Source organism: Chinchilla lanigera, unplaced genomic scaffold, assembly GCF_000276665.1.
Source record: "Chinchilla lanigera isolate Chin_1 unplaced genomic scaffold, ChiLan1.0 scaffold00047, whole genome shotgun sequence".
NCBI lineage: Eukaryota > Metazoa > Chordata > Mammalia > Rodentia > Chinchillidae > Chinchilla > Chinchilla lanigera.
In genome coordinates, this window is record NW_004955448.1 from 2955272 (window position 1) to 2981755 (window position 26484).

General features: G+C 34.1%; 2 protein-coding genes across 2 annotated transcripts in view; both read left to right on the plus strand.

Annotated features, from left to right (window-relative positions):
• The window catches only part of LOC102005530 (arylacetamide deacetylase-like), a 20174-nt gene extending 16499 nt beyond the window's left edge, over nucleotides 1-3675 (plus strand). The window contains exons 4-5 of the mRNA XM_005393035.1: nucleotides 1039-1210; nucleotides 2982-3675. Of these exons, the coding sequence (XP_005393092.1) occupies nucleotides 1039-1210; nucleotides 2982-3578 (769 nt within the window). The 3' untranslated portion in view covers nucleotides 3579-3675. The remainder of the gene's footprint in view (nucleotides 1-1038; nucleotides 1211-2981) is intronic.
• Nucleotides 1-26484, plus strand: part of LOC102019755 (arylacetamide deacetylase) — a 328447-nt gene that overhangs the window by 36860 nt on the left and 265103 nt on the right. The gene's annotated exons all lie outside the window — the stretch shown is intronic.

The window sequence follows — 26484 nt, forward strand, 5'->3', positions numbered from 1 at the left end:
AAAATTGTCTATAAATATAAGAACATTTAGTACACACCAGGAAAATATAAATCAAATGCACCGTGCAGCACCTCCAGATTTGATATGATGACTAAAATGAAAAAGGCCTAAAACACCAAAGCTTGGCAAAAATAGACACAAAAGACCTTTATAAATTCATAGTTAAAGAAAAAATAGATTTCAAATCTCTTTGACACTCACTACTAACTAAAATTACATGTACATCATAACACTGTACACATCAATGCCACAGGCAAATATCAAACAGTAAAATAGATGTTTACTAAATCTAGATACAAGAATGTTTCTAACCACAGTGTTTGTGTAAAGCTAAGATTGAAAGCAGCCCAACTTACATGGCTTTTTAAAGTTGGAATGTACTCTCTATTCACTTACTATTTATTTGTTTATTGTGATAAGGACATAGTAAGTGTACCTTCTAAACCAACTTTTAAGTGTACTTTATTGTTAATTTTATTACAATATTGTAAAACAGATCTCTAGAGAATATCCACTTTATCTGATTCAACCCATTAATTACTGATTCCCCATCTGTCCCTCTCAACAGCACTTAGAAGTCAGTGTTTTACTTTTTGATTCTATGAATCTGAGCATTTTACATAACTCATATAAGGGGTATTACTCACTTTTTAAATGTTATATGTCTTGTATTTAAGCAGTGCAGTACTATACAGGAAGACAGAAGCACAAAGCAATGTGCCTGAGGCTCAGAATTATAGTGTTGGTCAATCAAGCACAACGGCCTAGGTGTACATGCTACTGAAGTTTATTTCAAGGGCAAAACTCTAGGAGATCAAATGACCCTGCTAAATTAGGGTAGTGGGTACTTCAAGAGTTGAAGAGAAAAAAAAGTTGAAGACATGTGTGCACAGCCAAGTTTCACTTTCATGATTTGCACCTATGTGGCTGCCTTTAGTTCTAATTCAAGAATTTGCACACTTATTACATGTGCATTTCTGCCAGGTATATCTATTTAATCTTTGAGAAAATGACAAGAAAACTGTTTTGTCTCTACAGCTACAGATTAGCACCTAAATATCATTTCCCAATCCAATTTGAAGATGTATACAATGCTTTAAGATGGTTCTTACGCAAAACTGTTCTTGAAAATTATGGTGTAGACCCTGAGAGAATCTGTGTTTCTGGAGACAGTGCAGGAGGGAATTTAGCTGCAGCAGTGACTCAGCAGGTAAGATGTTCATTATTTCTGTTTTTCAAAATTGTCTACTTAAAAACAGATAAATATGTATCTGCAAATATAAAAGTGACAATGCATGTAATATTGAAGAGAATATTACTAAAAATGGATAATACATCAAACTGTCAAAATTTCTGTTCTTGTCAAAGTTTCATTCACTTTCTTAATGAAATAACAGTAATCTGAGTAGATCATTGAATTAAACTTTGATATGTGTTAGTGAAATATACTAGTCAGATGAATGAGAACAGAAAATGACTTTTAACCCTTTTGCAGATTCAAATGTATTGAATTATCCTCTGTGGCATAGCCTTCCCTTACCAAAATAATCTAACTAATCTGAGACCATTATCAGCACATTCAAAAATCCTATATTATTTCAAGAAAGATTAGAAATTGAGAGACATGAATTGTCCTGAGATAAAGGCGTGTGTAAATGTCTTCTTGATCAGTACATTTAGTCTCTCTAAGCCTTCATTTCCTCATCTATAGAGAAAAATCAACCATCACTCCTCCTATCTTGTTTGGATGTAACAAATTATAGCCTTGAGGCCAAACCCAGTCTGTGCCCTGTTTTTATTTCTCCTTTTCCTGACAGTTTCTTTCCCTTTCACAATATCTATTGTATCTTTCAGATTTTATTTACTTTTTCAGTTTCTTACACTAGGGAGACTGTGATGTTTACAAATGTGGGTCTGATTTAGTTCACTTATGAGTATGGTCTCCAGTTGCATCCACTTCCCTATAAAAACCTTGAGTTTATCTTCTTTATAGTTACATCTTTTTATCCATTCCTCAACTGATGGGCATTTCGGTTGTTTCTAAGATTTAGCTATGAGAAATTTCACTGCTATAAACATGGGTGCACATGTATCTCACAGTTATTCTGAGGGCCACTTGCATATATTTACATTAAAAAATCTGGTAACATTATACAACCTTTACAAATGTTATTCAAAATATTCAAAATGACCTATTTTGAAAATTATAATTAAAAAACAGACAGATTCCCAAGTTGCAAAATTTTAAGGTATATTCAGTACCAGTAGTTTTATTTTGAAATAATACATAAAAATTTTTTAGTATAATAAACATTTAGAGAACATATAAAACCACATTTTAAAGAATATATTCTCAAAAATTGAAATGTTATTAAGAAATACTTTTATGGATCACTTCTGTTCAACTGTAATATTTGTGCATTCCACTTTTCTGACCACCGATCTTTACAAAAATTAGCACACTGGGCCTGATATGGGAGAATAATTTTCATGGAATGTCTCACAAAGAAAGCCTTCCCAAATTGAAAACAGCATCTCACTTTGGGGTCAAAGCAAAGTCAGAAATACTTCAGGGATTCTTTTTCTTTATGGCAAAACTTACACTGGTCTATTTTAATAGGCTTTTATACTAACAGAAAAATAATGGAGTTAAATTTACATGTCTATGTGCCATTGCTTTTGTATGTCATTCTTAGTTGAAAAGTTATTACATACACTTACTAATTATTACTTAGGTTCTTTTGCATTATCCTTAAAAGATGTAGAGTACATGATTTTTCTTAAGTCTAACATATGCTTACTTAAGGAGCATCTAGTTCTAGAATGTCTTTTAAACACTTCAAACTTTGTCAAAGTGGGTGATGCAGTTTGCTTATTTCTTAAGTCATTTTTTGAGGGCTGAATTTATATGTAAGTTATCTTGTTGCAGTTATTTTACTGTGTTCAAGTAATTTGTGCAAATCCTCTTAACTTCTCTTTAGCTCTTAGGTGATCCAGAAGTCAAGACTAAAGTCAAGATCCAGGCTTTAATTTATCCTGCACTTCAACCTCTTGATTTACACTTACCATCATACCAAGAAAATTCACATATGCCGATTCTGTCTAAGTCAATCATGGTCAGGCTCTGGAGTGAATACTTTACCACAGACAGGGCACTCGAGAAAGCCATGCTTTCCAATCAGCATGTACCTGAGGAATCAAGTCATCTCTTCAAGTCTGTTAACTGGAGCTCCTTGCTTCCTGAGAGGTTTAGAAAAGGACATGTTTATACCAACCCAACTTATGGTAGTTCTGAATTATCTCAAAAATATCCTGGGTTCCTGGATGTCAGGGCAGCTCCTCTGTTGGCAGATGACAACAGGTTGCGTGGTTTACCCCTGACCTATGTCCTCACTTGTCAGTATGATGTCTTAAGAGATGATGGACTCATGTATGTCACCAGGCTTCGGAATGCTGGAGTTCAAGTGACCCATAACCATGTTGAGGATGGCTTCCACGGAGCAGCTTCCTTTCTGCAACTCAAAATTAGCCATAGAACGATGAATCAGTATATTAGTTGGCTAAAGAAAAATTTATAGCAAAATGTGTATTCTTGATGTGTTTTTAAAATACACTAAATATGAATGCATCATAAAATCCATATGGAATAAAATTGGTGTGGTTTGGAGAGATCTATTGAAGTTCCACTTGTAGTATAATAATTCTTGCTGTAAATATCTTCCATCTTTTAAAATACTCAGAAGGATTTCATGCAACATTTCTCATCGCATATGTGCTATTTCTGTCAACTCTCCTAGTATATTGTAAATTTTACTTTTTAATTTCTTTTTTTGTGCAATATCTTTTCTGTGTGTTAGTAACCATTTATAATTGGAAGAAGAGAAATGTAAGAAAAGATTTTTTCTCTTTGAAGACCATCACTCCTCCTGTCTTGTTTGGATGTAGCAAACTAGAGCCTGGAGGCAAAACCCAGACTGTGCCCTGTTTTTATTGCTCCTTTCCTGGCAGTTTCTTTCCCTGTCACAATATCTATTGTACCTTTCAGATTTTATTTACTTTTTCAGTTTCTTACACTAAGGAGACACTATGGTGTTTACACATGCAGGTCTGACTTATTTCACTTATGAATATGGTCTCTAGTTGCACCTACTTATTTATAAAAAAACTTTAGTTTATCTTCTTTATAGGTACATCTTTTTATCTATTCCTCAACTGATGGGACTTCGTGTTGCTCCCAAGATTTCTCTATGACAAATTGTGCTGCTATAAACATGGGTGCGCATATATCTCTGTGGTATGATGTTTTCAATTCTTAGAAAATAGCCAGAAGGGGAACAGCTGGGTTGAATGGAATGTGCACTGTTCTTTTACTCTAAGTAAATGATTGTTTATGTATTACAGAGTTGTCAAAAGAAGAGGATATTGAAGAGGTATTAAAAGAAGAAAAGAGGGAATAAGAGGGGAGGAGATGACATATTTTATCACAGGCCATTTTCAAAACAGCTTACAACTTTACATAACAATGCTACCGGAGTTTTTCATTACTTTAGGTTCCAAAAGACCTTCTTATGTTTACTCTCAATATGTCACTATCACATTGATAATCTCAGTACTAATTAAGACAGCCCCTTTGTCAATTTGGATTTCCAGTTCTCCAATAATCTTGTTGTGTGGTCCTTGAGTAAAATGCACTCATGGCCATGAGCTATAATGTGCTGTGACAAGAAAAATATCACTTTTGTACCTAACAGACACTCAAGCACTTTTAAGTTGGGTCCTCATTTTCAGTAATATCTGAGGTACTTGTAACTCATGGAGTAAACCAACACTGGACTCCTATACATTGCTGTCATGTAATGTCTTCTACTCCTCACTACAGTATGGTCTATGGTCAGTGAGAACAGGGCACCCTCAGGTCTCTTTGATCTCTACTTGTCTACTCGTTTGTCAGAATTACACCCTGCACATATACCTTTGCAGCTAAATATGGTGGAATAAAACCATTAAAGTGTTGAAATTTTCTCTCTTTAAATATTAGAAGCCCTTAACAATGTCATTCATGATGCCTAGGGATCATAGTATGCTCAAGTGAGTCTTCTGTTCTGTCAGTTATCCTTAACTATCAGCTTGACAGGATTAAAAGATTCCTGGAGAAGCGATTGGATCTGAGCAGTAGTACTGGATTAATCCCCTGATGTTCATAGCTCAATGTACTGCTTGTTAGAAGGCGGGGCCCAGTTGGAAAGGCTTGCCTTTGGACTGTAAACTCTCCCAGGTGTTATTTCCTCACCTCCAGGTATGTGGAATAAGAAAAAGTAGAGAAGGAAGTATCTTCAGGAAAATACTGCTTTTCAGCAACCATGAAGTGAGCCGCTATGTTCTACCATACATTTTTGCTTCAATTTATCTGTTTTTTGGCCAGCCAACCACATACTGAATCCTCTGAGTCAAATTGAACCCTTTCCCTTTTAAGTTGTGAGTGTCAGTGTTTTTTTTCTTTCTCTTCTCACCAAGTTTTCTTATGACCACTGTCATCAATTTTTATCAACTTGCAAAATTTTCTTAAAAGGAATGACTGCTACATTGCCATACTCAAGGCTCAATTCTCTGCCCTATTCATGATGTGCCTACAAGCAAATTTTAATCTGGAGTCTCCCTTTTTGTTAAAGAACTTCACTTGGCTGCACAAGCTATGGTCTCTTTGATTTCATTTTAGCTCCTGGGCCAGTCATTCTCAGTTGCATTTGCTGTGTGTACAGATCTCTTCTACTTGGAGTGTTTCTTGTCTCAGGGCTCAGACTCCTCCTTTATCTGAGCTCAGTTTTATGTTGATGACTGTAATAACCTCCACCCACCCAGAAGTACAGTTTGGTGTATAAGGGCCTACTTGACCACACTTAAATATCTAGGGATTTCTCAAAGTGAGGTTTTGCCATTCAAGGACTTTTATACCTTACTAAATAGAAAATTCAAAAGTCTCCTTTTTTTGTGACTGCAAGGGAACCTTAATATCAAAACTTTTGCTTCTTTTCTTTCTTTAATACATCAATACATTAGCAAGTCCTTTTGGTAGCATCCTTAATTTATTTGAGGAATTGAACCATATCTTATTTCTTTTACCATCCTGTAATAATGATAGAGTAACTGGTTTCTCTGATTTTACCATGTCCCCTTAGAAACTACTCTGAACATATTATACAGAAAGATCATTGTAAAGTGAAATTGGAGAAATATCACTTATGTGAGCAAAACTCTTAACAGACTTATCTAGCATTTCAAAATTTTTGAAACACTTCTTATGTTTTGATTCCTTACAATGATCATGAACTTAAGTTCAAACAATCATTACATCTTATCTACTAGCTAGGCTGTTATTTATTTCTAATTTCATATCCTGTTATGCAATCCTGTTATGCAATCTCTACACTCTAATTGACCCAGCCTCTCTGTCCAAATATGTACCACAGTAAGGTTAAATAAATGCAAAATTACCCAAACTATTGTTAAAACAATGATCTATTAATTACTGTGAAAGTAAGATGTTATTTAAGATTAACAGTGCTATTTCTTTCTTGAAAATAAAAGATCAGTGATTTGATTGCTTAATATATAATAGATTGAAAACTGTAACAATTTATTCTTCTAACATAATACATGACTTCAGCACAGTATTTCTCCTTCTTCATAGAAGGAAAAAAATGATAAAATGGGTGCAGTCAAATGAGTTTAGATTTTTGGTGCTAGATCACTTTTCCAATACTATGCAAACCATAAAATTTGTCACGCTTAGAAAATGACAAGATGACATTTGGTACAAAGAAAAGAAATAAAACCACTTGAATGTAATTTTTTAGTACTGTTAAATTTTCATTAGTGCATATTTCCAAGATATGCATTTTAGAATCGTTCTGAGGAGGGGCTGGGGATTTAAGTCAGTGGCACAGCGCCTGCCTGGCAAGCACGAGGTTGTGAGTTCAATTCCCGGTACAAAAAAAAAAACCCAAAACCAAACTAGAATCGTTCTGAGGAATGAGTACACACACACAATACATTTTGTTTTTTTTTCTTTTTTTAAAAAATCTTTCCCTTCCCACTTTTCATCTGTGTTAAAAGTAATTAAGATTGGAAATTATTTTCCTTTATTTTTTCTTAGTCTGACTCCTTGTAGCCTTTAAGAATTTGTTACCTACCATAAGCTAAAATGGTGAAGGTGTATAGTAGTCTTATAATGTATATCATCTAAGAATGTCTTTAAGCATTTCTTTGAAGTGGATTTGCAGAAAAATATCTAAATTTGATATAATGGAAAAATATTCCAACTGTAAAATAAATACTTCAGATTTAGCCTTGAATAAATTGAAGTTACTAATTCTTTTAATTTCTAATATTTTAAGCATGAAAACACTATTTGAACTCTATATTTTATATATTTTGACTTCATTTTTATGGAATTATAGAAAGGAGAACTGTTCAACAATTTCACAAAAGCTCTCTGAAGAAGAAATGTGGCAGGAGGTTCTTCCTTTCCTCTCCCCTCCCCTCCTCTGCCTTCCACTCCCCTCCCCTCTCCTCCTGTCCTCTCCGCTCTTTTCCTTTCCCTTCTTCTTGCATTTTTTTAATGATCTATAGATAGATTTGGAAAGCATTTATCACTTTTTTTTTTACAAAAGTAAACTGACGGATATCTGAGAGAAAATGTGGCAAATTGTGCAGCTACTATAGTGTGTAGGAACTGGAGATTGCTCTGAAAATAACCTGCAAGCCAGATCAGTGTCATTCACTGATTAGCTCAAATGTTAAATGCCAATAGTTTGAAGTTATAAAAGTGATAACTTTCTACTGGCATATTTTGGTAACTCAGAGATAAGCATTATTTTCACTACTTAAATAAATACCCATCTACATTGTTATTTGGTATTGTTTGACTTAGTTTTATAACTCATTCCACACATTTAATTTTATCATCTGTACTCACACATAATTATTCTATATATAAGAAGAAAGGTTGTTGTTTTAACATTTTGTTTTGTAGTGGATCCTTATCTTTGTGATAGTGGATGTATAATTGGACTCTTAAATAAGTAAAAAAAAAAAAAAAGCCTAAAGACATTGTAATTCATTGCAATGCACTTCATTTTCCAAAGTTGTGTCCCAGGAGTCAGTGTAGCAATAACCATGAAATAAAGTTTATTACATTCATTCAAACTTAGATGCTAAAGAAAACCAGATGGCCCAGAGTTATGCGACATGCACATACACAAGCACATGCTTTACACACACACACACACACACACACACACACACACACACACAGTCTGCTTTTATTATGACTCCTGTTTATTACTCTTTGGTGATCTGGACACACCCCCTTCACCTCTTTGAACTAGGTTTTTGCATTTTCAAAATGACAATGTAGAAACTGCTCAGAATTTTTTGAAATGCAGTCTATCAAAGTATTCAAATTATTTTTAAAAATGTGTAAGTTCTTTTCCCTGAAAATAACCTAAATATAAATGTAAACTGTGGACAATATGGATGCTCACCTTAGAAGCCTGGGCACAACTCAGGCTGAAACATAAAAAAGCCTTTAGGTTGTTAAAAGTTTCTCATCAACAATACACACAATTTTTTTAGCTTGCTCGGGACCACAAATTACACACTGAGGCTGGGGCCAGGAGACCCTAATGGGCCTGTGATGCCGTGACACTCCAGGGCAAGATCCTCATTAGTTTAAAATCACCACTGCCCTCTGAGACATCTGGAATGATTCTCAATATAAGATCTGTTCAGCGTAAGAACACCATGGCCCTCTGAGTCATCCAATAATCCCCTCCTCAGTCAATGAACACCAAGGTTCTGGCTGCCTTGTGGCCTTCTGTTCCCTGTGAACAACTGGTCATCTGGATTCCCTCTGCACCGCCACTCTGTCTCTTGCTCTGTCTTTCCACAGTGCGCTGTAACCCCTGGCAGGAGATCAGAGCCCAGTGCAAGTGTCTCCAAAAGTAGCCTCCATGGGTAGTATTTATAGGCTCAAAATTGAAAATAATTGCCCAAATACCTTTCAGTATTTAAAATTTATTTTTAAAATGTAACATTTATTTGACTTAAATGGAGCTACAAGCAGAAGATGACATACTACAAAAGAAATAATGATTTCTCTGTATGAGTTTTGGAAATTCAGCTCAATACCAGTTGAAAAGAAGCAAATTTATTTAGTAGACGCTAAGGCAGATGATATGTGAAGCCTTGCCATAACAGGGTTTCTAAGGCAAAAGTGTCAACATCCAGGAAGTGCCTGTTAAAATTTCTAATGATGGTAATTTGTACCGCTCTTTGTCAAGATGTGATGAAGGGATGTCATAAACTCTGAGAGAATGCAAAAGTCAAAAATAAAATGTATTTGTGATGTCAAAGATACTAAAGCAAGAAAAGCTTACAATTTGAAAGAATTATCTTTCATAAGTCCTAAATATTCTCCAGGAAGATTTTGAAATAATTCAGTTCATGCAAAGATGAAGTTATGAAAGAGTGATTTCTGTTACCTGATAAACTCTTTCTCTGTCTCTCTGTCTCTCTCTCTATAAAAGAGTTCAAATACTTTCCAAAATTACCTACTCAGTGGATTCAAAATTATTTTATATATGCTTATTCGCTTCATTTATATTACTAGTTTCCCTTAGCTCATTGTAAAGACATTTTTGCAATTTTATGTTTTTTTATTTGCAAAAATCTTTTTTGGTCTATGTCTTGTATAGTAACTACTTTAAAGATAACAATACATGGTGATTTAACTATTATTATTACTTTACTAAGAATTTTTTTCATAAAATAATGAATATATCAGACATTAATAAGACTAGTTGATCAAAATAATAAGTGCTTGATAACTGATTTCAGATTGCTCATACTCTGAATGAAAAGACAGTTTAGGGTATTTAAACTAATTAACTGGAATAATTCCAGAGTGAAGAAAACAAGCTCAAAATGAAAAATAACATCAATAAAATTTTTAATATGTTTATTTTAATCAGATTACTATTTCCCAGTAAAAATCATGATTTCAAAATCTGTCTCTATGAATAAGTATAAAACAATTCACAAATTCTTGTATAAATTACTAAAAAAATTAAACAATTGCAAACATAATATTTTCATTTATACGAGAAGGCATAATTAGTTATGAAATTATTTAATTATTGTACTGTTAGTTTCTTGATATAATTATTTGATTTTTATTTGATTTGATATGATAAATTCAGTGTAGTCTCATTATAATTCTATTACAAAATATTTAATGGTTATGTTTCATTTAAATATTTAAATATTTAAATTGATTAAAAATTATTGACAGATTAAATATTTTACTATAAAATATACCATATATGGAAACTGCAAAGGTCAATCAGTTCAATGATTAATAGAGACTGATATGATGTGGACAAAGCTTGGGTGAAAGACTGTTGAACTGGAATAGAGAATGCAATGTCCATGTGTGGAAGTAGCTCACTGAATCCCATTAATATTTAAAGCTGTTGCATGTTAGTGAGAATAAAACGACTTAGAAACTCAAATTCTTCAAAGTAAAACTTCTTAACGTATTTCACACAGGGTAAAAAGAAATTGTAAAGTATATGGGAATGTTTTTCTGTGAGTAGATATTAAAGAATTTTCTAATGATAATTTCATGTCTCACCTTCATTATGAAGCCACACTTTGGAAACATGGAATGAGATCCTGATAAAAAACAAAACCAGGATTGATGATGGTATAGGTACTTAAATTTTATTGCATTTCATACAGAAAAATATCAGTTTTACGTCATATTCCAAGATGACTCAGAATAGCTGATCACTATCTCCAAGGTCTGAGGAGAGTCTTCTCAGTTCTTAACATGCAAGACTCAAGAGGGCTCCTCCTCCAAAGATTACATCTAGTGACATAATTCCTCTCTCCTTGGTACTGTTCTTATCAGGGTCTTGGCCTAGCCCCAGTATCCTAAATGAGTGGACAGTGAATGGTTTAAATGAAAGAGACCAGTACTACGATTTTGGAGCATCCAGGAAGGCCAAAACTCACTTAGGAAGTTGAAGACTCTCTGGTAGTAGAGATAAAGAACTTCTTTTAGGGATCCCACATTTATTTGGATTTTAAACAAAGGATACTGAGGCAAGCATGGCAACTGAGCAGGACCTTGGAAGTCAGTTCAAAGACTTCTCCACTTGGCAAACTTTGTTAATTAAGAGAACTGTTTTATCTCTCAGGTTGACCATTTATTACTCTAGAATAGAGGTTATCAGCAGCCCATGTCTTAGGCTGCCTCAGTGTGGTGTTATCTTGACCTCAGAGGACTATGCATGTACTCTTTTGCAACACAGCCAGAGGTTCTTGTATTCAGCAATTTAATCCTGTACAGCCAAGTCTCGAACATATTCTCTCATTGTAATTGCTCCATTTCAAAGCTGTGAAATCTACACTTATTATTCTATTAGAGTACATTACAGTAAAAGCAACCTAATGTTGTGAGTTAAACTACAATAAAGATCAACAATATTTTTAAACTTAGAATTTGCTGTTGTTCCCAATTTACTTGCCTGCAGTAATTAACTAGAATCAGAGTTGTGCTCATTTTGATTTCTTTTTCATTTCATTAATTATTGAATATTTAAGATTCATTTTTCTGTGTCTCCAAAGTCTGCGCTGACCAATCTTTAATGCCGGCTGTTGAAATGTATGATAGTCCTTGACAGAACAATCCCTAAGTATGTCACGATTTTGGATTAAAACCATTTGACTACAAGTGATCATGTTCATTCTTCCAGGCTCAAATTTTTTCCTTTTATTTGATTTCTTCAATAACAAGTTTATTTATTTGAAGTAGTACTTAATTTTGTCCATCCATATTATGCATTTTACCTGCATTCTGTATCTATTTTCCACTATGTTACTTCTCAGTGTTTCCTTACTTAAAAGCTAGATAATAATTGTACATAAATATATAAAAGCATAAGTAGAAAGTGACTGATTAAAAAAATTACATTAAATGACATAAATACTGTTATATGCTGATTTTTGTAATATATCTAGTTTCTTGCATAAGAATATATTGAATTTTGAATGATAATTAACTTGTAAATGTGCTATATATAGGATGTAAACTTTGCTTTATAATATTCAGTGTGTTGAATATTTACTAAGATGAGTGTTTTCTGCACAACAGGGCCCCACCTGTCTGATGAAAATGTACAAAGTTGTAATTTTTTCTTATTTCATTTAATAGGATTTATATCAGTCCTCAGAGAAATTATTTGATTATATATTTTAATAAATTGAAACAAGTATGTTTCATCATAGCAATTTACAGTCAGATAGAGGGACTAAACATTTAGACTTATTTTACAAAAGCAGAGATAACATTTTAAAATGTACATCTTTTTATTCTAGCTATATTTTATGACTAAGATAGAAATCAAAACTGAACATTACATAAGATTTTATTGTCTTAAGAAGTATGACTGAAAGGGTGGATTATTTCCTTTTTGGAATTTTGGTCAAGTACAGATATTTTATTTGATAACTGATTTATTTATTCAACAAATATTTGCTGTGCTTTTGTATATAAGGCACATCTAATATATAACCACTAATAATTTTTCCCATTGCGTCTAGTTGAAAAATCTGTTCTTTCTATCTCTGTACCCTAACTGGCCTAGCATCCATGAGCATAAACAATTTTTAGATTACTTTTTGTCCTCTTCCATCTCTTGCTAAAGGAAAATAAGGTGCCTATAAGAAATAGTGAATTCTAGGTGTCAAAAAGCAAATATGTCAGAGAGCAGAAAAACGATGCAGTAAGAAGTACACTAAAATGTCAAAAGCGCTGATCTCAACAAGGTAACTTAGTATTTTCTCCTTATATTTCCATGTAGAGCACACACACTCATGCACACAGACACACACTAACTTGTGGGAGAAGAAAGTTGTTTTCCAAAGTCTTCTATAGTACTCTTAGTATTTGTTTATTTATTTTCTTATCTATTTAGTAGTTTGCTGAACATAATGCTTACATTCTTTTTTTAGGTAGTAGATACACATACTTATTCTTATTATTTATATTGCCCTTCCCTTCCTTAACCTCCTCCCTTTCTCTGTTTTAATTCTAGATCTCCTTTGCTATTTCATTATTATTGTTATTCTTGTTGTTGTAACTGTTATTATTTAGCTCATGTTTGTGGCGTATAAGGATTATACTCATCGTAAATAGTCGGTACATGTGAGTGACATGTGTCAAATCTTTAATCTTCCCTTCTCCTTTCCCCGCCATCTATCTCTTGGACTCCTTACTATTAATATGATCTATCTCCCTGTTTCTTTTAATTGAATCTTTATTTTGCTTTTTACTTTGTACTTTGAATTACTCAAATGAGAGAAATCATATAGTGTTTAAGCTTATGTGTCTGATTTATTTCACTTAACTTTATGTTTTCAGATGCATTCATTCTCCTGTAAATATTTCAGATCTATTCTTCTTTTTTTTTAGGTAGTATCCATTATGTACAGGCTACACAGTTTCTTTTTCCAGTCATTTGTTGGTGGATATGTAGGTTACTTTCAGGATTTTGACATTATGAGTTGTGTTACTTTAGCCACCTAAATATTTCTTACTTTAACCCCTAAACACGTATGACCTTGGTCAAGTTATTTAACATTTCAAAATTTATTTTAATCATTTATGAAGGAACAATATTGTTGATCAGATAAATTTACTATGTAGGCTCCTTTACATTTTATATAAGAAAAGCCATAGGGACTGGACCACAGCAGAGGTAGTGAATTTTCACTATTGTCCTGCCCTTTTTTGCACCACAGTTTTTGTAAACAGCACATCAAGAATTGACCTAACTGAAAACATTTCAGTCTTCCCCATGATCATACAAATTTGGTAGAGGCAGATATAATGATTATTTTGTTTTCGATACTCTCAACTCTGAAAATATGGTTTTTTGTTTTTTGTTTTTTCTGTTTTCCATGAAGCACTGTTTTCCAACAAAGATTCTGCATCTTGTATGCTCTGTATGGATAGTTTGGTTAAAATTAGAGCGTGTGTTCCCAGCCTAATGTTCCCTATGTGAGTGTTTACAGGAACAACGTGTGTGGTCATTGGCAGAACCTGTCCAAGTTTCTATTCTACTTTGAAACTTGAGCTTGTAATCACTGCAATTATTGCTCAATAAGCAATGAAACTTTAACCTTACAGCCCTAAAAGGAATAGAGAAACTCTGTAAGTAGAGCTTTTGGGTGGGGCTGAAATACACTGGTTATTAAATTCAGTATTCAGGAAAACCCCAGAAGTTTACCTATTCTGTGAACACAAAGAATCATAGAATTTACAGCCTGAAAAGAAAGCCTGTACTTCCTGACTGTGGGAGTTCTTGTAGCTTAGTATATGAGCATGCTGCTTCTAGATAGCTTTGAGGAGCCATGGAGACTAATGCAGACCAAAACAGAACTCAAAGCTTTTGTGCGTTTGGTAGGTCTGGAATGTTTGAATTCAGATGTGTGTATGCATTGAAGTGATCTCAAGAAGTTTCCCAAGAATCTGTTCTTTTGATTTATTGGTTTATTAACACTTTCAAAAAAGGGTTATGGCTTTTGTATATTTGCTATTTAGAAATATGACTTGTTTTCTAACTTACTGTTTTATATATTGCAATCATGTTTGTAAGTATCAAGAAAAATAAACTAAGTGTCATTTGAGTAGGTTGCGCAGAATGATTGTTTTCTTTTTTTTTTTTTTGGTTTTTCTCTGGTACCAGGAACCGAACTCACAACCTTGCACTTGCCAGGCAGGTGCTTTGCCGCTGCGCTAAATCCCCAGCCCCAGAATGATTGTTTTGATTAGGTAGCAGTGTTGCCATGATTGTGTCACCCATGAAATTTTTTTAGAATTCAGTATCATTTATATTGCTTTATGCTGTTTTGTTTATGCATTTGTTTTCATTATTTATTTCTTTTCTCTTTAAATGAAAAACAAAATTTTTATGTATATACAAGGATAGCTGGAATAGGCATATTGCCAATATCTGTGGTTTATTTAAAGTAAGAATTAATGCTTAAAATTTTTTTTCTTGACCAGTTTTGCATGCTTGTATCTGGTAATGAGAATGACTGATTTGAAGGCAACAATCTGTAATATAAGAATCATTGCTGAATTCCTACTGTCTTGCCTTGTCAAGTTCTGTATTGTTTCCAATTTTTTTTTATTATTTGTTATTGTCTTTGATCAATCTTGCATTCTTACATCTGGTGTACTGAGCCACTTAGTTGAAAATAACAGTATGTAATGTAGCACCATTTTTAATTCCTATTATTTTGTTTTGAAGTCATGTATCACTTTTGTTGTTTCTATGTTGTTTTTGTTTTTGTCTTCATTGTTGCTGTTTTGTTAGTTTTTCTTCTTTTTAAAATTAAGGGGAAAAAAAAGACCAAATTAAGTTATTTTTTGAGGTTTATCTTCTGTTTGTTTGTTTGTTTGTTTTAAGACAGGGTCTCACTCTACACTTGAGGCTGGCCTTGAACTCGAAGAGATCCTCTTTCCTCCTGCCTCAGCCTCCTGCATGCTGGGACTACAGGCGTGTGCCACCATGCCTGGCTCATGTGTCTAGTTTCAAACAATTTTTTTCTCCAAATATCTTCATAAAATTTATATTCACTCAAATTTAGAACGTTTCTTATTTCTGTCTATGGTATTACAATAAAAATGTTTATTTAAAGAATATTTAGATATAGGAGTAGCTAAATGCAAAAAGCGTTCTCACTGTTATTCTTCTATGCTCTGTGCCCCTCTGGACCCCGTGACTGAGCTCAGTGGTAGCGTGGGTGCCTAGCATCCAGGAGACCCTGGGCTCAACCTGCAGCACCATGTACACACAAAAAATTCAAAACTTTTTTTTTTTAATTATGACTTAACCTGCGTTGGGGACCACAGATTATAAATTGAGCCTGGGCTCTGTTTGAGGCCATGCTTGTGTTGCCTTGTGAGCCAGAAATTTCTGCTTTCTCCTCGCTACAGCGGAGGCCTCGCCTCACAGAGCAGGAAGAGATCTGCTGAGGACTTTACATGCTGGGCAAGTTCCCAGGTGGGGGAAAAAAATCTCAACTTGTTTCTTTTGTGATGTTAAAATTGTTCCTCATTCTACTACTTGCCCCTATTCCTGGAAAAAGTACCCTCCCACTCCCCCCCGCAAGTCTTCTCACTGGCCAGCAGCTGAACAGGTCTGTGTCTTTGCCTTACCTCTGGCACTGACCTCCCAGCCCCGCCTTTATACACTCCTACTGTCCTATCTGTTTAACAATATCTGTTCTACATGGAGGACATTAATACTTAAAAGGTGACTTTGCAAGCCACTATATGCCTTTATCTTGACTTACCTAATGACTTAATTTTCCTTCTGTATTATATCCTGAAACTTCCTGCTTGAGAATATATTTCCCTACAAATTTTGTATGTGGAATTACCTTCTGGCCTTCATTTCTTATGATGAAAAGCTAGTATTTTCTTTTAAAACAGACCTTGTGATAATCTTAGGTAAAAGTAAGTATTAATGTAGTTTTAAAGGACTCTAACATTTCATAAATTATAACATATCTTAACATATTTTATTAATTAATTCTCAAAAAATCTTATGGTTCAAAATTATTTTCATGAATCACAGAAGAAGAAACACAGAAAAAGGAACAAATCACAGACATTATGTAAGCTGTACAAAATAAATCTGACATCACCATTTAAACCTAGTCTTTGGTCTCCAAAATCCTTATGCACATTGGTAATTAGACTTGACTAAACTCAGGTAAGCACTTGATGCCTTCTTATTTATTTCCACTTACGTAACGTTCTTCTTCTCTCTCACTATCTGTACTATAAAGACTCGTCCTCACTGTGCTCTCACTCACACCTCTGTGTAAGTTAAACAACTTCAACTACAGAAATAACGAATTGCCACGGCAAGTGATAATGTATAGTAACTTGGATTAAAATGAAAACACAGGGATCTTGACATGACACAAGAATCAAATGAGTCTAACTCCGACTACCTTCTGAGAGCAACTTTGTGTAATGCATGTTTATTCACTACTAGTTCTGTTGTATATTTTTAGAAAAAAAGCTGTTGATGATGAACGGCCATTCAGTGTATTATTTATTTATTTGTGTCATCAAGATTCATACAGTGATATTGCTATTGTGCTATTTTTTAAACAGACTATATCTCATATGGATAGAGGCTGGCCAAATTTCTAAAGAAATCCCAGATATCAATTATTTTAAGAAGCAGTTAGCATTCATAGGAAGGGTGAAACAAAAGGAATAGGTTCTGACTCATAATCAAGGAATCCTAAAGCAAAAATTTGGTATATGTAGGTCCTTAGACCTCTCAGCAATACCACATGGCTCATAGAGATATACAGATAAATTGGGCTGCCTTTGGTAACGTAATCTGTTGCTAGAAGTTGAGAAATTTGTTGTAGTTAGTAAGATTTTTTAATATTGTAAAGGCTTCTTAAAGAAACTAGAAATATAGTTTTCATCTTCATATATCTAGCTATAGCTTGTTGATGCCAACCACTAATACAAATTATCAAAAACTAGAGGGTAACAAAGTTGAAAAAAGATAATTAATAAATATCCATTTCCAGAAAAAACAGAAGACTATATTAAGTTTAGTTATAATCAGACCTATAGTGATGCCACTGCTGATTAGTATAGAAATTAAATAAAATATTTTTACAAGTTGAACACAGTAAAACAAATGAAACTAACAACATACCATGATGATTACATCACAGAGGACCAATATGAATTTCTACAACTTCCTTAAGTATCTGAGGATCTTGGCGAAATTTCAGGCAGATACATTCTGTGGTAAAATCACTGATTGTGGTAATTTTTGTATTGATATTTTGACATTATATTTTCATGTTAAAAATACATGATAAATCAATAATCATATTTTCAGGATATAACAATATAAAGACACAGCTAATGAGTAATCAGATAAATGCAAATTTACTCTCTTGTTCTGAACGCAATATAGAAAGCCCAAAGTCTAATTACACATTTAAGAAATTGATTCTGTATTAGTAACAAAGAACAATTATTAGAAAACAAGATGACTAGTTGTCTGTCTTTGGTCAATAATTAAACTCTCTAAAGGGAGCTTTCTCACTTTCAGACTGTGGGGTATGTCAATTCATCGGTCATCATGATGGAAATTAAAGCACATAACTATGTAATGTAACTGACATTTGCTATATTTATTATTACTCTCAGTTTCTTTATGTAATGAAATGGGATGACTATATTGTTCCCTAAGAAAAAGACTCAAAAAATTCCTCAGTGGTAAAAACACAATACCTAGGGGCCAACGAAGACAGGTCAGTGCCATGTGAAATAAACTCAACTCATCTTAGAGAGCACAAATATTGCATAAGGTAGGTATTACCATAGGAGATTTGAATAAACACAACAGTGACCAAGCAGGCATAATCCAATCACTAACAAGCAAACATGCTACTGGATCAGAGTTTTCAAGTCATTTTTAATGAAATCATATTATATCTTTTATGTCTAAAGTGAATGCCAAGAAAGCATGCAGGGCTTTCTGTGATTCATGAAAATAATTTTGAATCATAATATATGGTAAATGTATAAGTTACAAATATAAATACCATAGTAAAAGTCATATTGCCCTTAAAATAACCCCAAATATACATTCCATAGCTTCAAACACACTCACCTTATGATTTTTGCCACTTTCTAGAGTGGTTCGAAAAACCCCCTTCCATGAGTGTCTTTAGGATTTGTGATTAAAAATATTGTGAATGATGCTGCTCAGTGCCATCCAACGGGAAATAGCCTTTAAAGAAATTAGACTGTGTCCTTACCAGCATAATTCACTGGTTCTGACAACCTGTGATTTATGAATCTTCCTCAAATCAAAATGAATGTACAAGGCAAAAATTTTAAAGTGATTCAGGACATCTCAGCAACCCTGACATCGTAACTAGACACTCAAGAGGAGTATTTGCATCAGAAAGTGACAAGAATGATGGGACGGGTGTTTGAAGAGAGGGGAGCATTCTGAGGGGGATTAACAGCAATGTGTCTTCTACTGTAATATTTTTCGCATTTAAACATTCACTCTATATTTCGATCACAACTCCTACCAAAGGTGTGCATCAAGATATATCATTTTCTCAGAATGTTTCTCTTTAAATACAGTTCATAAAATGCTTGGAAGTATTTTTTTCATGTTACAATATTTTCTAATTTGCAGCAATGCCTATGATTTCAGTAATACAAATGAGAACAACACTTCACTTACAAAACTACCTATAATTCTACAAATAAATTTCAGATAATTCTACAGTGTCAATTTTTAAAATAATACAAGATCACAGTTTGAATTTCTGTTTTTACTAGTGCTGAACACTGAATTGGCCTTGCACCAGTGAGTATACACTGGATTCCTAGATTGCTCCTCTACTTTCATTTCTTATTAAATACAATCTGAATTCCTTGAATAAATGGTAAATTTCAGGTGCCAGTCAGGAGAGATGTTAGATTGTAGTAATAAAATGGCAGGAAATACACTACTCTGACACTAGAAGTATCCTCTGTTATGAAAGTAGGTGATTATTTCTTCTTTGTATTTCCATTCTAGAGCACACGCCCACCCAAACAATCACACATAAACACAAAGACGTACACGGTAAGGAAAACAGAGAAACAAGTTTTCTGGGTTTTTTTGTAAGTTTTCCATATGTTCTTTAGCCATGTAAGTTTTTCTGGCTGAAACTCTTAAGCGATAGGACTGTGGCGACTTACTTATCCTGTTAAGAATCATTTCATTCATTTATGGATGACCTTTAAATAGATATAGATCGAATATCTGGATTCATTTAGATTATATAAAAATCACTAAGTGTAGAGTTTTGTTTGTAGACTACATAATGGATAAATATTCACTACTTCTGTTTCCTTTATGAGCAATTCAGTTTTTGAAGTCCTTCCTCAAGAATTACCGTAATTAACAGCCACCATTTCGGTCTCTTGCATGGTAATTTGAATTGTGTAGGGGCCAATATAATGCTTACTTGCATTTTTCCCTGTAGACACTATAAAGGAAGTTCATTTGTTTTCTCTACCCCACGACGCAGTGTTTTACAACAAAGGTGATGCACTCTGTAAGCTCTGAATGGACCACTGTCTCTCAGTTTAAGACTGGCTCTTTGACTGTTATGCAGCATACAGTTGCTTAGAGAGCGACGAGGATGAAAGCTGACGTCATCGCCCAGCTCCCGCTTTGGCGCTGAACCCCGCGCCTGTAACTCACAAGGTAATTTTCGGATGTCCAGTGAAATTTTGACAGTACTCTGGCAACTCTGGAAAAAAGTAAGAGACTCATCCTGAAAAGAAAAGCAACGCTCCTGGATGGGGCTGTACACACTGGCAAATCAAATGGACATCGACGGCAATTACAGAAAATTACTTTCAGAGTTTCTGAGGACAGAGAATCTCAGAAATAACAGCATCGGAAGAAAGTCAGTATACCGTCTAATTGCGGGGGTCCTTGTCGCATATTACCTGCATCTTCCTCTCCCAGATAATGTGGAGGACCCTTGGAAAACGATGTTCGTCAATGCACTACTGAAAACTTTTCATCTGGTAAGTCTGAAATGTTATGAATTCCAATGTCTACGCGGGGCCGGGATATAGATCAGCGGTACAAGCGTGTGCCTGGCAAGTGCTAGATCATGAGTTCGACTCCCAGTACAAAAGAGTTGGTTCTTTGAAACATTAAATAAAATTCACAAACCCTGAGGCAACCTTATTTAAAAAAAAAAAAAAAAAAAAAAAAAAAAAATCAAAACCAATGTCCATGTGCAATCATACATTCTAAAGAAGTTTATCAGGCTCAGTTGCTAAAAAAAAAAAATGTATCCTCTTTTAAACGTAAAGTAATAACTTTTGAATATTTACTAATTAGGAAGATGGTTTCTTTTCTGTTTCCTATTTTATTTATTGGAATCATATTTAGAAATATCTAGAGCAATGAGCTAGCAGGCTTTTGTGCAGTTTATTCTGAAAAATTGTTTTGATTAGGTAGCTTTCATGCCACCATGGTTGTCTTCCATTGATATTCTTTATTTAGTGCATTGGTGTATTACTACTTTAGTTTAGAAATAACATAAGGATTGTGTGGTTACAGACCAGTGCACTAGATGTACATGTTTCTGCAATTTTCTTTTGGATTCAGAATACAGAGAAAGGAATACAAAGAATTTCTCAAGGAAAACCTGTACAAGCAGGGTGGCTGGCAAATTTCTTGAGTATTCAGGTCAGTTTTGTAGGAAGAAATACAAAGGGAAACCCCGCTCCCTTCTGGAAACTGGTTGCTTGCCAGAGCAGCTCGGGTGTGAGCAAATAAGCCAGGTGTTTGCTTTCGCGCCTAGGATATATATTCCTATTATTTCTTTCACTGTTTCTTTAAGTTCATTTTAACATTCTCCTTTTGGAAAGTAAAACACGTGGACTTTATATATTGAACTGCAAATCTCTGCCAAAACCTCTTGTGCAAGCAAAACCTGTCACTGTAAAATTCACATTTTACTGAGTGGGGGGAGAATAAATTATAATCAAATGAGCAAACGTTTTCAGATCATGAGGATAGGCTTGCAAGACGTAAGACAGGAACAGAGATTAATGTGGGCACATGACGGGTGCAGGTCTACTACATTTAGGATCGGAGGACTCCACAGACCAAGAAATACGGCTAATAAGCCAGATCACCAAAGAATCCAGCCACGTTTTGAGAATGGGAAAAAATGTGTCCCAGCAGAGACAGCAACAAGTACAAATCTCACACCTGCAGAATATTGACAGGTGAAGCATAAACCACTGGTAATGGGTGGGAATATAACTGCAATTGAATTATGAGGCATTAGATGTGTTTTCATACAACGCTTTGTGCCCAGTGGTAATAAGATTTGATTTAATTCTGTGAGTAATATGGAGGATTGAAAACTTCAACAAGTGGTTTTATATTTCTAGCATTCTATGTATTTGGAGTCCATTTTGGGAAATATCTGATTTTTTAAAACTTTTCATTATTAGAGACTATTTAACTGTATTTCTATTTTTGAGGCATTCCTTATCTCTAGTAGTTTTAAGTTCTATGTTTCTTTCTGCTTGTAATTTATGAAGATATTTTCAGATCACTCAAAAGATAATGTTTAATTTTTTCAATATGTTTTCTTATGCTTTCATTTTCTTTTTCTTTTGTTTTTGTGCTCAATTAATTTCTTAATTCATTTGGTTGTAGTTTGTTTTGTTTTATGTATGCTCCGTAAGGGGGCTTCCTTCAAATTCTTGTCAAATTACGCATATGTAATCACACATTTCATGGAGGAATTATTCTGTGAATGAAGAGTCAAGTCAAGAATCAAATTAGCAAGACTTAGAATGCAAGTAAACATCACTTCCATGGTGTGTGAGCTTGAAGTAATAGTTTTGGTTGGGCTCATTTTTTCTTCTCACAAATAAGAATGACAATATTATCTGCATCACAGGTACAAAGTGTGGCGACAATATTATCTGCGTCACAGGTACACAGTGTGGTGACAATATTATCTGTGTCAGAGGTACACAGTGTGGCAAAAATATGCACGTGTGCCGCTGCCAGCTGCTCATTCTCATTGAAATCTGTAAAACGTTCACCATCACTGGTAGGCCTGAGTCAGGACTGACTAGAGCCAGGCAGACAACCCTCTCTTCCTCTCCCCTCCACCTCTTCTTCCTCAGTGCATCTCCCCATGTGCGTCCTGCTTTAAACCTTACCGCTGTGTACCACCCGTGTCCACGCATCTCCAAAGCACATTAGTCCGTCTCCCAGAAGGGTGGTAGGGTTTTCCTTTATTTCAATTCTTTGGTTAAATCCTTTTGAATTTTTCATTTTTATTAGTACAAGTTTGTAGGACATAAGGATTCCATTTGTTGTGGTGAGTTGATAGATGTGTGCACCCCCCAGAGTCCTTCCTATGTCCCCTTCTTCTCCACTCCTTTCCCCTCTCTCCAACTTTTGGCCCACTTTCCTTTTGCAAAAGATCTAAGGCTTTGCTTCCTATTAACTACTTAATTATTTCTTTGGTTTATTTGTTCCTTGGATTTCTCATTAAAAGAACTGAAGCTATCTTTGGAACTGTGTGTCTGATTTATTTTACTTAACGTTATTTTTTCAAGATGCATCCAAAATTACACAAATGATCAAATGTCTCCTTTCCTACAGTAGCATATTCCTCAATAGAAATTGGTATGGAGATTCCTCAGAAAACTAGAAGTAGAAATCCCATTGGAACCGACTATTCTCCTTTTATGTATTTCTCCCACAATGTTAGAGACATCATATTTGGGTGACTCACATAACCATGTTCACAGCAATAAAATTCATAATAGCTAAATCTGGGAAGTTGCCTGTGTGTCTATGAACAGATGAATGGATAACAAAATGCTTGACTGAATGATTAAGAGGAGGACTTTCCTTTCACAGTCTGATTTTTGTCACCTGCTCTGTGCTGTCAAAGTACTTGGTACAGAGATCCATCACAAATTTTCATTGTTTTTTAAAATTTTATGTAGTTTTCCACATTTAATCTGGGGCTCTTGGTAGAAGGATTTATTCTGTTCATCTCCAACAAGTATAAAGCTTAGAAGAGCACATAAGACTTTTTTGGACTAAGGACCAGAAAGTACTTCTTTGTGAACTACTCTATGCGTTACTGCATTTCTCTATTTTCTAAAAGGATTAAGGGGACTCATGTATAAGGATGTCATTCTTTTCACCTGATGTAATTAGGGATTAATGTCTCCTTGCATGTTCAAAATTCCTGTTGAATTTGGAACCTCAAGTCTAAGTTGTGTTTGAATTTCTTTTCAGTTTACAATTGTCAAGTTTCTGAGGATTTATAATTTTATTGATTTAATTGCACTAAGTACGAGATTTTTGGAAGTCTCACCAACTTCAGATGAAGTGCTGTCTGTGACGGAGACCAAATTCAATAACATTCCAGTCCGTGTGCATGTGCCAAAGAGGAAGGCAGGTGCACTAAGAAAGGCTGTGTTTTATATCCATGGTGGAGGCTGGTGTTTTGGAAGTGCTGGTGAGTGAATGTATTGAAAATCTGTTACTGAGGTAGTTGCAAGTTCTCACTAAGGCTTTTATAATCTTATTCAGAATAGACACAAATCTCTGTTTTGTTTTCTTCTCTTGCTTTGAGAAGTTAACAATGGTTCTTATATTATATATTCTTCAATGAAGTTCCTCAGATTGCTAGATATAAAAATGCAAGATTGTTCAAACAATTAAAGAGAATAAAAACATTAGAAATGATACAGAGTTTTAATAATCAAGGTAACTGGGATAACTGTACTGCTGATATCTATTGGGTTATTGAAAGGAACAGGTAATACTTAAATTTTTCCTTTTCTGACCAATTTTACATGATTATATCTGGTAATGTGAACAACTAATTTGAAAACAATATGAAATGTAACAACCATTGTTGAATCCCTGCTATCTTCTCTTGCATTGAAATTTGGCATAGATTAATCTTTCCTGGAAGATTCAAATCATTTTTCCCCATTTATTTGTATGCATTTCTCCATCAAATCATGTAGAGCTGAGAAGACAAATAGTTTCCAATTTATTGAATTATATTAAGGAAACATGTACTACTGTTTGGGTTATTTTCTATTTTATAAAAGAATCAATTAATGTGTTAATCCACTAACTCACATACTTGCTTTATGTCTGGAAATCTAGCAGTGTAGGAGAAACCTTGGCATACATGAAATTCTTTTGTAGCGTTAAATCTGATGCAGCAATCTCTAATCATCCCATGTGATGAATGAAGAAGGCTAGAAGGCTAGGGGAGAAATCTGAATCCATTCAGTGGTGGATGGTGCTTTTGTAGGATAGAAAGTGTTAAATTTTTATCTCTGTTATTATGCATCAGATAGAGAACAGCCAGAATGTAAATCATGTGAATACAGCTCAGGGGTACAGCGTTTGACTGCATAATATAAATAATGTACAGTAGTTTTGTGTTCATTCCCACTAATATTCTGCTTTTATTGTTTTATTTAAGCTTTACATAATTATGACCTGCTCTCAAAATGGACAGCAGAGAAACTTGATGTTGTTGTTATATCAAATGAATAAGAGCTGTATTATTTTTTTACAGTAGAGATGCCTTCTAATCAGTATTCTCTCAGCTCTTTTACCAAGCTTGACTGTTCCAAAAGAAATGATTCTCAGTTGATTTTGAGACATTTCTAAGAGAAAGCTAGATTTACCTAGATCAGTACTGAGCAAAACACAGATGTGTGCGTGTGTGTGTGGGGGTGGTGTGTGTGTGTGTGTGTGTGTGTGTGTAAGCACATAGGCATGCTTGCATGTGTGTATTGTTTGGGCACACAGAAAAAGTGTCACTAAAAAAAATTTGCATATAATTGTATTGTATTATCCGTGGATATGATCAATTAGACTGGATTAACTTTTAATTTTAACTCTTAGTTTTTTACGAATGAGTTTCCTGGAGTTAGAGGATTATCTATAAAAGCATATGGCAAATAATTCCTACATCTGACCCCCTTGTAAAAACTGAGAAGTAACATACTTGAAAGATACCTAACCAAAGGTCTTGAAAATGTTGGTTTGAAATATTACATTTTATTTTCAAATGAAGCAAATTGAGAAATCTAGTTTCAACTAGTGTGTTCGATGAATAACCCATGCCTGACTGCAACACTGACACAAACATAACTGAAGATAATTAGATAGACTCAGGCCAGAGCACTGTATACCAGAAGAGATAAAAATTAGGTTCAGTGATTCAATTAAAAAAAAAAAAACTTTTTATAGTACAAGATTTAGTTCCAAGAACAATTAGATAAGTGATTTGGAACAAGGCCTGGTATTTTGAAGAGTATTAACTACAATGTATCTTTCACTGTAACAGTCTTTTAAACTTAAATATTCACCACTGTTCAATCACAACCTTGTAGTTATTTAAATTTAACATACAGAAAAAGATGGAATGGTTAAGAAATAACAATTTATGACCCTATGTCTAGTTAAATCATTATTATACCATTGAAATAGTCATGCTCAACATTACTTTGTACATGATCCTCACTTGTAGATAGAATAATATTTTTAAAAATATTTTAAGTAGGATATTCTAACTTGCCCTGCATATTCTAGTTCAACTTTGCATTTAAATATGTTTCTTAATTAATAAAAGTCAAATGACACTATAAGATATGCATCCACATTTGTTTCATTTAAATAATGAACTACACTAATGAAAGAGTGAAACTGTAAATTTCTATGCAATTCCATGTTTTGTCTTTTAACATAAACTTAT